Genomic DNA, 12,490 nt, shown 5'->3' with positions numbered 1-12,490 from the left:
CAATGTCTGGCTCACTACTACATGCCATTACAAAAGGATCAAATAGCTTTCCCAAAGCAATATATATTTTTGTAGTTTGGGAGTCTTTTCTTTGGGAAGAAAGCTCCAAAAATGATCCTTCCGCGCATATTTTTTAAAGTATAATTCAACACTAGCCCTCTTTTCACTTGGTAACAAACGTGTGCGCTTTAGTTTTTTCACCACAGAGGCTCCTACATGTTCTCTATAACCGTGTCCGAATCACCCAAAATGCAACGTTCATGCAACGTTCTACCGTTTCGTCAGCGGAAAAATGGCGTTTTTAAATTAATGAAAACTTATTTTTAAAATTTCGCGTTCTTTCGCGTATTGTTAGAAATTTCGCGCAAAACTGCCAATTTCGCGTTTTATCGCGCAACGGAAACCAATGAAAATACACATAGAATATCATAAAACGTCAAGAAACTGAAAATTACTTAATTCTGACGCATTTCGTTTTGCAAAAACTCGTGCCTCTATCTATATATATTGTAGACTTTACTATGTACAGATGTAGAAAATGAATGAAGTGCAACACTATTACAATGCATAGGAACATTGCAGATTAATTTCCTTAATATATTAACAAAATATGCCGCTTAAAAGATTTTTTTCTTCTTTGCAATATTGCAGCCTGGGAATCACATAAGTTCGTTTGTTGAAGTTTTGCATTCCTTTTTCGGCACCAAAACTATATGAGACGGGAACCTTTGAGTCAAACAAGTTACACTAAGAAATATATTCGCAGAAACTATACTAGAAAAGAAAAAAAAATTACTTCTGTAATTTTCACAGATATAACAGAAATAAACTATTTACTTGGAACAGAAACGCTGTTCCACTCACCTTAACAACAAGTTCAAATTTCTCGCACAAATTCTCACAGGCATTCTCAAATTCTCCAATATGAGCATCGGGCTCTGCTTTTCTTCTCCATGTAGATAATTTATCTTCCGATAATATATTAAAGTTCGTCAATAACTGAGATACTTTATTGGATGCTACAAGTAGTTCATCTGGATCGTATTCTCCAACCACTTCTGTCTGAAAAGAAAAATAACATGAAAATCCATTATAGAAAAAGAAACGAAAAAAAAAAAATACCAACAGCATTTCTAAGATTAAGTACATTTCACTCCTTTTCGCTATGAAAATGAAGCTTTATTGGAGGCTCAGACGAAATATTATTACTTTCTCTAATTATTTGAGCACTCTATTATTGCATTCAGACAGACAGTACATAAGATGAAATTATGAGGGGCATTCAGAAAGTAATGCCTCCAAGCCCAATAGCACTGCAAACATTCTGAACTGTTTATCATTAATGCACTGATGTATAAGCTATAGAATGTCACTTATTTCACCTTTCTATCTCTTCTCATTCCAAAGTAATGGAGCAATCCACGGCATCTAGTGGTGATGTTCGCTTGTAACAGAGGCTGTATTTGAATTTCTGACTACGGAGTGTTGTGGCGCCCAGGGACATTCATCGCCGTATGACTGCAGTTTACGGGGATGCCTGTGTTGACGTCAGCTCTGTCAGTCGATGGAGTACTGCCACACGTCTTCTCCTCCGTCAAAAAAAATTCAAAGTTGTCCCATCTGCTGGCAAAGTATTGTGATCCTCTTCTGCGATTGGGTTGGTGTCGTGCATACTGAATTTCTGGGAAATGGTCAGACAATAAAATCAGATCGCTACATTGATACCCTAAAGCGACTTGCGGGCCAGATTGCAACGCACTCGCAAAGATAAAACAGGCAATTTTGCACCACGACAATGCTCGTCCGCACACAAGCCACAAAAACTTAGAAAGCACTGCAGCGCCCGAGGCTCACGAACATTCTGCTTCATGGTGCCTATAGTCGTATCTTGCGCCCTGCGACATTTGGCTTCTCCCTAAACTTAAGGATCACCTTAAGGGCCAACGCTACAGTTGTGACGCGAAGGTGGAAGCAGCAGTAACCACAATTCTTCGTCGACGGCATGAAAAATCTTGTTTCGCGTTGGCACAAGTGTGTTGTCAATAAAGGGAACTATGTTGGAAAATTATACCACAATTTGTAGCTGACATTGCAAGCATTCCACTGGTACCTGTATCGGTGATGTTAAACACAAATAAAGGTATCATCTTGGTGGCATTACTTTCCGAATTACCTTCGTATCTTAGGAATACATTAAGTAACTATACAACTCGAAACTAGTCACAAGTTGCCATTCAACCAACACACATTTTATCACCTCAACATACTATCTCCAAGAACTAAATGAATTAGCAATATTCAAGTAAATACGTATACAAATCATACTACAAGGAAGTGTTACTTAGCTCACTGATATAACTGAATCAATAAAGCATTTAAGATATTTCTGGGAATGCTGTACATTGAAGAACCGAGCGACACTCCCTCTTCCCTGTTGCTAATTTCAAGCCCAAAATGTAAAACCAAGACTCTAATATCTAACAAAACGTACATTACAGTTTATAAAAATAGGAGTATATTTGCGAAATTTTAACGAAAATATTTTATTTACAATCGGGGGGGATTAACTTTCTCAGTATTGACCCATTTCAACTTCAAATAGTAAAGACGATTTCGAATCCTCAGACAAAATTATGCTATACTCCACAGATATCGAATGATTTTATTTTACGAAACCTACTGTGAAGCATTTTTTTTTTTTTAAATCATACAGTATACGAAGGGGAAGGGGAGGGGTTAAACTGACCCTCATTTTTGACCGACTTCAACTCCAAACATTGAAGATTGTAAGAAAGTTTGAACATACACAATATGTATATTGTCAAAATGAATTTTTTTTTTTTTTTAATATAGGTAATTGCGGAACATTTTCTATTACACAGGGGAGGGGGTAATGAAAGTTTTTTTTTTCTCCCGTTCTCGATTCATTTTAAGTCCAAGTAATGCGGGTGATTGAGAAGTCTCAAAAATTATGTGCGATATTGCATTTTTGTTTTAGTTTAACGTCTCATGATTATGCAATGAGGCTAAGGGGACTGATGATAATGGTGGAATGACGGAAGTAGGAGGAAGCGGAAGAAACCCGAGAAAAATCACATACAGAAGTGTTCGTTCACCATACATCAAATCCTATTATTTCTTTTAATAAACTTGTCTTTGAGAACTTTTTAAATCGGGAGGGGGAGATATTTGCCCTACATTAAGGGTCTAAATTCTTTGACTGATTTTAATACCAAGCACTGACAACTGTGTGAACGCCTCCAAGAAAATATAAATTAATCCACCTCTTTATACTTAACTGATTTTAGCTCCATCCAATGAGGATGACGGAAGTCTCAAAGAAATATATGCCATCCTTCAAAATCAAACATCTATCTAACACGAAAATTATCGTGAACACTTTTTAAACGGCGGGAGGGGGAGGAGTATTCACCCTTTCAATCTTGACAATCTTAACTCTAGCCATAGTGATCACTGAAATGCACTATATTTTGTCAGTATTGACTAACTTTTACGTAGTTCATCCTGCAAAGTTGTTTTATATGCATATTTGCAATATGAGGTAGCTTTGACATCGTTATTCTTCAAGGATTGCAAGTACGAACAATAAGTTTATTTCAGAAGGTTGAAAGAAAACATATATTACCAAGTTTCATTAAAATCGGATAACTTTTATGCGAGTTATCGTGACATAGACGAATTCCGATCGAGTCGAAAGGCAGAAACATCTCTCTGCGTGTTTGAGTAATTTTTTAAACGTTCTTATGGACGCTGACAGTACTAAGAGCAAAAGCAAAGTTTATGTTTAGCAAAACCCCAAGGAAGAGCGTGCTGAGGAGAAAGTTTGTTTTGATCGTGTATCACGTTAGTTGGAATGAAGAACGAGCATTAGTACATCCAAAGCAACGATAGAGAACAAAAAAAAAAAAAAAAAAAAAAAAAAAAAAAAAAAAAAAAAAAAAAAAAAAAAAAAAACCCTGCCTATTGGAGGGATAGGTACTTGAATACCCCCGACATACCAAGTCGTTATTTACGAAAACACAGAGCTGCTCGTGTCGCTGGTAGCTGGATTGAAAGATTTCTGTGTTACTATCGTTCTTCTGTACTTACTGGTACTTAATTGGAGTAGAAGGGGGAAATTGGGTGGAGGGGGTAATTGGGCGGAAAACTTTTTAAAAATTTATATTTAGCATTTCAGCATATTTTTATGGAATTTAATTACACCCAAATTTTGGGGGCGTAGATGTTTATCAGAAAAAAAAGCTTAGATGAATTTTGAGAGGGTGTAATAATGGCAAAAGAAATCAAAAAGTAATTTGATTGAGAACTGACATATTTGAAACAGAGTTTCACGTTTATGTGTGTTTTGGTTTGAGTCACAATAGATCTCTGATGTTTTACTGCTCCTTAACAACATCATAAGGATGGTGCCGTGAAGAGCAGAAATCTTGAATCCTCACTGTGAGGCAGTTAAAATTTTGTTAAAATTTGTAGCTCCCAATTATCCCCTACGGGTAATTGGGCACATGATGTGGGGGTAAATGGGTGGAATGTCTTAAGTGAACATTTTCTGCTTAGAATTCATTTAAATGCTGTGCTATCTTTGTCTTTTGTGGTGTAAACTTTTGTGATAGTACAGTGTGTTTATTAAGCTATTTTATTCAACTTAGGCCTCCAGTGGCCGTTGCCTATGCTAATAGTGCTGATATAGTTATTTAGCGTTAGTCTTATTACCTTCTTCTATGTTTGTTTAAATAACAGGGCCTGTTTTTTTTTTTTTCGGCCAAAGTTTTGACCGCTTATAGTTTTTTTTTTTTTTTCGTATGTGATACATTTTGGATTAGAGGCAATGGTGAAAGCTGCAGAGGCAGTTTTGAAGGATCTGTCCAAAAATGGCTTCCAGCACGTCCTTGATGACTGGCAAAAACATTGGAACATGTGCATTGCATGTAATGGGGACTATTTTGAAAAATACCATCAACACTTGGAGGATTAGTATAGGTAATTATGTTTTATTCGTTTATTGATCAGCCCTCGTACTTAATTTCTTAGTGACTAATTTACGAATTAAATACGCCGAAGTTCCTTATTAATTTATTCCTTTTATTAAAGAAGCACACACCACACTAAACATCACACTGAAGCCTGGACAAACACAAGAAAGAGCCAGCGTGCAAGTGTTCAATATTGTAATTTTTTGATAGTTGACCCCACTGCAATTTCTTCTAAGTTCAGATAGAACAAATGAGGTTCAGTTTATGTTTCGATTTTCTTTTATGAACGAGCATTTCTTCCACATAAACAAATAAAATACTTAATTTAACATACATATAATGAAAAGAAAAAAAAAAATACATGAATATACCTGCTGTTCAAAACCTTTCAGCTCATTTTCTAAACTCTTCAGTTTTTCTTCACAAGTATTCATTACCATACGCAGTTGATTCACCTCTAACTTATCACACATTTGGTCTCCCAGTTCTAACTTTACATCGTCCGGTAGGATGTTGATTCTCTTGTGCCAAGCCTCCTGGAAAGAGAGAATAATATTTCTTGAGAATCTATATACGATACAGGAGGAACTAAAATTGTTGTTTAAATAAGTAACTTGAAAACTCTTAATTTGCACTGACTAGCTCTTTCTAGTTTTATTCGCCTTGAATTAAAATACATCCAGTAAAAGACAGTAAAGATAAAATACAATTTAAATGTGACACGATAACTACCCTGTAAGTGCCGTCACATTAATCTAGGTGACGCTTCTGTTCACTTCTTCGTATGAAAAATGTGCTAGACATTTTCTTTACCACGACTGAAATCCATGTACTCTTTTTTGTATTTTTGTCTTAGGCTGAATTTGTTCTTTTAAAATACTTTCTTAATCTATTTCATAACTACAAGGAAAGGCGTCACAATCCATTTATGTTCTCTATTTGAATTTGTTAATTTTATCTATTTTTAAGTACTTTAGATAGCTCCTATCTACCATTTAGGATTTAGAATTTAGATTTCTGGGCTTTCGGCATCTATGGCCATTTAGCCCGTCACATATGAGGGATCATGTCCCTCGGCAAGCACACTATCCGGGGAAAGGGAAGGAAGGAAACGGCCTGGGATTTATATGTGACGTACCACACTGGTATTTGCCTGGTGTGAATGAGAAAAAACCCTGGAAAACCTCATTCAGGATGGCTGGCCTGAAAAAGCTTTTTACACTTTTTCGACTGTGTGTCCTCACCAGGAATTGAACCCGGGACCGCTCGCACCTAAGACGAGAGCGTTAGCGACTACGATACGGGGGTCACTGTCTACCATTTCTTTAACGTCCTATCATACTTATTTTCTTTGTCTGACTTGAAAGTGAAATTAACTTCAATTTTTGTATGTTCTTCTAAGCAACTAACTAATGAAGAAATTAAACGTGTTTCGTTATATATTTTTATATATGAATGAGTTTATCTGTGTAGGGCGTTGGAAAAGAAAAGGAAGTTTGCGTACACAACTCGCGCAGTTGCTTCATGGGAGACAACTATACATTTGCTGCTTCTAGCTGGGTGTGGGCAGTAACCTATTGTAGTTAGTGCCGGGAAGCAGGGTAATGATTTGCGACAATGACCATGCCGATAGCAAATCCCGCAGATTGTGAGATAAGAGATGTGTTTCGAGTACTTACAAGCAGAAAATGTGAGACGTTACGAGATTCATCGGAGACTTGTTGTAGCCTATTGTGAAGATGCAAAGAACGAGGCTAATGTCAGGAGGGGATACTTAATGTTCACGAATAGAATGAGGTGTGTATAAAGCAGAAGATTGGGGGTCGCCGCCAGCTATCACGGATGATGTATTAAAAAAGTAGATCGAATCATTCAAGAGAATCGACGATCTCCGTATAATGAAACACATGAACAAAGTTCTGACGTAACGCAGACAGGTGTGTAAGAAATTGTCAACAAATATTCGAAGTTGCAGAAATTTGTAAACGATGCGTACCACGGACGCTCATGGATGTTAACAAAACTGCAAGAATGGGTGCTACATTGATGTTCTTGGACCTTTACGAGCTGGATAACAACGCGTTTATTCACTAGATTATCACTGGTGACGAAACATGGATTTCGCATTACATACAAACATGAAAATGACAATCGATGATATGACATCATGATCGCTCATCTGAAAAGCCACGCAAGCTCAAACAAGCTGCGTCATCTCAGAAACTGAAAGGCACTGTTTTCTGGAATCTTCTAGGGTTGATTTCATGCCTTGAAATACAACCATTAATGCTGGTGCTTATTGTGCTATTCAGAACCGCCGCAGAGGCAAGTTTTCACGTGGGATTGTTCTGACTCTGCACGCCAGAATACCGGATCATCTATGACGAATTCCACTGGGATATATCTGAGCATCCATCCAGTCCCGATCTGGCTCCTACGGATTATCATCTATTCTCGAAGATGAAGGAAGCTGTCATGAATCATCAGGCGGCAACCTGGTACGAGGAAGGGGTACATAAAACTGCTATCAAGATAATAGAAATGCCTTAATGTCCAAAGCGACTATGTAGAGTAGATATATATTTATGTGTCACAATATGTATATTCTATTTTTATATAGATGTCAATACATACCTTTCTTTGGGTTAAAGATTCTTACTTTCTGAATATATATATGAACTACTGGATAACAATTTTCTATAGACAATAGTTACAAATTTGTCATAAATATTTCGGTCTAAATGTTAATATGCCTTCCTTTTCCAGATGTACCAAAGTAACTGAAATTATTAGAAAAACAAAAATACAAACATAACTACTTTGGCGAGTTTATATATTAAAAATATGTTCCTCGAACATTTTATCTAATTATAATCTCTGCCTCAGCTTACTTTATCCACAAATGCATAGAGCAAGAGTCTAATTCCACTATAAGAACAATAAATCAAAGCATATATATATATATATATATTTTTTTTAATTACTTCTCAACATTGAAGTGAGTCTCACCTGGAAAGGTGAACTAAATGGTACCTCTCGCAGCAGAGAATAAACTCCTGCTATTTCTTCCAGTGAAGGCAACTGAACAAGGTTGAATAATGAAGTCCACAGCTTAGACTGGTCCTTCCATGAACACTTTCCCTTTAAATGAGTAAAAGAAGAAGAAAAAAAGTAAAATCTGAACAAATTCATTAATGGATAGAAGTTTAACGTCTCTTTTCAGTACCAAGATTATATGAGACGAGACCTATGTTTAACTTGTATATTGTTCATTGTAGCTTTGAAAATATTCAGCATGTACACTCATGAGCAATTAAATTAGAGACAGCTGGCGTTCTTCAGAAATTGCTCTGTGCTTGGCCCAACGAAAGTAATAGGAGACCGTGACGTTGGATTCCGTACGGGCTCTATGAGTAATAACAGACTACAGGATGGATAAGAAACAATTCATCAGCCCATTTGATCTCAACCAGATTGTCGGGGCCAGACACATGGGCCACTTCATTTGTGAAGTTGTACAGGTACTAAGATTTCTAAGGGCTACCGTATCAAGAGTGTACCATGAGCACATAGATTCGGGCAAAACAACTTCCGCCAGGATCACCTGTTAAGGTGTACGGCGTGTTGATGATAGGAGTCGGCGTCGCCTAGTTCGGATGGTACAAGGGTTGGATTTTTAGTAATGGCAACACTGCTATACAAATACTCGTGAACAAAGCAATCCATTATAATTCATACCAGCGATAGGTTAGATGCCGACCCTCCCTCAGAGCACATGAACTCGCCTGCTCTTCCTTCCATGTGCGCGCAGCGCCAGCAGTTAGAACGCAGTTCTGAGTGAGTGCTCGTGGACTATAGTCATGTTTACGAAGCAAGATCAGAGGAGCTGGTTGAAAACTGAATGCGCTAGAGGTAGGAATACAAAACAGTGTTACAAAGTATTGCAAGATGTTTGCGGTGCAAGTGCATTACCATACCGTACGGTAGCAAGGTGGATCAAAGCCTTTAATGACGGACGACAAAATGTCACAGACATGCCTCGCTCCGGCCATCCTCCTGTAAGTGAAGAAGATGTGCAGAACGTGAACGCGTTAGTGCTAGCGGATCGGAACGCCATGACTCGTCAATTGGCCAACGACATAAGACTAGCGCATTCAACTGTGCTGAAAATTCTAAAGAACCTGGGATTGCGTAAAATCGCCTTAAGGTGGGTTCCACATCATCTGACTGAACAACACAAGTGGCTGCGATATGATGCCGCTCGAACACACTTGGAGCAGTATCAACGTGAAGGTGAGGCCTTCTTACGGCGGATCATTGCTATTGATGAGACCTGGGCCAGAGCGTATGAACCACAGCTCAAACGAATGGCGTCATCCTGGGTCACCGAGAAAAACAACAGTTCGGAATACCCCAACCAATGTGAAAGCTATGCTCATCATTGCATACGACTGGGATGGTGTAATCATAAACCATCGTCCCCCAAGGACACACTGTTAGTGCAGAGTACTACTGCAATTTTTTGCAAAATAATCTGTGAGAAGCTGTAAGACGAAAACGACACCACTTCCTGACGAACCAACCCTTCATTATGCATGACAATCACGGGCACATTCAGCAGGTGCGGTCACTAATTTGTTGCATCGTTGGGGCTAGGAAGTGCTGTATCAACTCCGTATTCTCCAGATTTAAGTCCCTGCGACTACGACCTCTTTCCGAAAATTAAGGAAACACTTCGTGGTACACGCTTCCGTACGTTGATTATCTCCGGGCGACCGATCGCTCCATCCGCACTATCCAGAGATTAGGCACTGCCAACGGCATCCAATGGCTTCCACATCACTGGAAACGCGTGATTCACAATGCTGGTGATTACATCGAGGGCCTGTAAACCTTCGAACCTTGTAAGTACTCTAGTTCTCAAGATATGCCGTTGTCATTACTAAAAATCCAACCCTTGTAAAAGCGGATAGATAGCAGCACATCACTCGTCAATTCAATGCTGCACAACAACGTAGGAACAGCGATATCATTCAGAACCCATGAGGTACAGAAGTAAGCATCACACCGGGGTACCCTTTGCTTAACACCCATCACAAGGCACAACGACTAACATGGACAAAAGAACATTGCCATTGGACACTCAAATCATGGAAATAGGTCGTCCGAACAGATGATTTGAGGTATTCGTTGGTATATATATCGATGGCTGGGTACGAGTGCGTTGTTAATCACATGAGCCTCTTGCCAGTCCAGTACTGTTCGCGTGGCGATGGTATCTCCGTATGGACTCGGTTCATGTGGGATGAAATGGGACCCGTAGTACATCTGACAATGTCCCTCACTGGCGAAAGTTACATGAACCTGAAACTAGTTATGTTCACTCCTTTGTTCACTCCCAACACTCTGCAGACGATTCGTACCTACAGTAAAACAATGCTCCAACCCATCGCTTCCGAATTGTGGCTGACTGGTTCGATGAGCACTCCGCGATGTGAAGATACTTCCCTGGCCACTGAAAAGTCCCGATCTCAATCCATTGAACACGTCTAGGATGCTGGAACAGGGTCCGACCAATCTTCGTGAATTATAGGGGGTTCTGCAGCGGTTATGAAAGGTAAAGGGGATGCTGCACGCCACTAGCCAGGTAACTCTAATTCAATTACTCATGAATGTATAAGTACAACAGAATTGACCAAAGCACTAAATATATTAATAACCCTTCTGTAACATATTTGGCAAATGTAACATTGCCTTCATCAGATACATTATGGAAGATCAATTCAAGGTAATTTAAATATAAAGAGAATGACAGGAGGTCACACCCACTCTTCCTACAGCCAACAAGTTTTTCCCTTCACTTTCTAAATCCACCTGCTTAAATTGCCATCCCAATCACTACTAATTGAGTTTGTATTCAAGGAAAGTACTCAAGGATTCGAACCCGACATCAAGCATAAAGCATGTCCGTACATCAAATACTCCTCATTTACAGTAAATAAGTAAAATGCTAAGACAAATCAGTGATCTTTTGAAAACGAAAAATCATTAATTGGAGAAAACTGCGACAGGATGGTTCCCTAGGAATTGAAATTGCAACGATCAATACATTTTGCATCAGATGTATTACAATCGTCAGAAATGGATAGAAGTTGAAAATTTTAGGGTTACATATATAATATACCATAATATAAACAAAGATCACTGCATAACAGACGCAAATATTTTAAATATCAATTTTGAGTTAAAAAAATTCTTCAACACTATATATACAATTATTAATAAGTAATTTCTGTGCTTGTTTTTTAAAAGCCAGAAATGGAAGTTCTCTTAAAAATATAGGAAGAAAATTATAAAATTTAACTGACATATAGTAAAAGATCTTTTGTGTCTTACTATATTCACATCTAAATAATCCTAAACAGTTCCTGTTTCTATTTTGATAAGTATGAGAGTACCCTAATTCATTGTAAATATGATTGTTTTCCTTGATGTAAAGCAAACATTGGTTATGAAAATTGCCGGTACTGTCATAATTCCTAATTTAACGAAGCTTGGTCTACAGTGTGCACGACTAGGGAGACCGAGCATCAATCTTACACATATCTTTTGTATTTTCAATAGGCTTTTGATGGAGGACTGATGACACTAAACTATCGTGCCATAACTTAAATGACTGTGAATTTGCGCATAATGAACAGTTTTAAGTACCTTTAAACTTACACAAAATCTTAATCTACGGATTAGATATACTCCTTTACTAGCTCTAGATTCCGGATGATGCATACTTGAGATACGTACACAAAATATCAACCTTGGAAACAATACTGATCTGCATAGAAACATTTAGATGATTAGTAAAATTTTTGGTTAAAAGTTATATGTGCGGGACACATTATCATTTCCACAATCTTTCAATACACTCTGAATAATTAGTCAGGTTTCCCCCTCAGCGAGTCACTATCGCACTTCACATCTCTCCACCAGCTCCCGAACATGCAAATGTTGAGTCTATTTGGGAGAAGGTTGTAATGCTAGTGTGAAGAGAAAGAGAAAGTTCATTCAGCCACGGACTACCAGTTCAGGAGAGACATGAATTGCGATAATGACTCGCTGAGAGAGAAATCTGACTACTTATTGGAAGATTATAGAGATGATAATGTGTCCCGCACATGTAGCCTTTACCCAAACATTTTTATTGTCATATAATGTCTTTCTTACGTTCTGTTAGTATAAGTAGTTATGTCTTCACTTTTATTCTCACATCTTGTCTCTCGGATGTTTTCAGGTATGAGAATTATTATACTGTTAACAGGTATGCATTCCATCGTATTAATTACTTCATAATGTTTCTATTCTAAATAAAAACATGTAATATATCTAAATTTACTAGAAACATACCAGTATGACGTCATCATTTTTGGGATACACATTGTAAAGGGTTCCTATCAGTGTTACTAACACTGGAAATAGAGAAAAATAGGAATCATTAGAAG

The 12,490-nt window shown here is 37.9% G+C and overlaps 1 protein-coding gene across 3 annotated transcripts in view; it reads right to left on the bottom strand.

Annotated features, from left to right (window-relative positions):
* LOC145689903 (uncharacterized) overlaps positions 1 to 12,490 on the bottom strand; it is a 50,418-nt gene that overhangs the window by 18,495 nt on the left and 19,433 nt on the right. For all 3 annotated transcript variants that reach the window (XM_081764227.1, XM_081764229.1, XM_081764228.1), the window contains exons 3-6: positions 12,396 to 12,457; positions 8,004 to 8,135; positions 5,366 to 5,530; positions 865 to 1,062 (exon numbers count right to left, since the gene is read on the bottom strand). In XM_081764227.1, the coding sequence (XP_081620353.1) occupies positions 865 to 1,062; positions 5,366 to 5,530; positions 8,004 to 8,135; positions 12,396 to 12,457 (557 nt within the window). The remainder of the gene's footprint in view (positions 1 to 864; positions 1,063 to 5,365; positions 5,531 to 8,003; positions 8,136 to 12,395; positions 12,458 to 12,490) is intronic.

Source organism: Thermobia domestica, chromosome 7 (assembly GCF_964235325.1).
Source record: "Thermobia domestica chromosome 7, izTheDome1.hap1.1, whole genome shotgun sequence".
Lineage (NCBI taxonomy): Eukaryota > Metazoa > Arthropoda > Insecta > Zygentoma > Lepismatidae > Thermobia > Thermobia domestica.
This window is presented reverse-complemented; position numbering and strand designations above follow the sequence as displayed.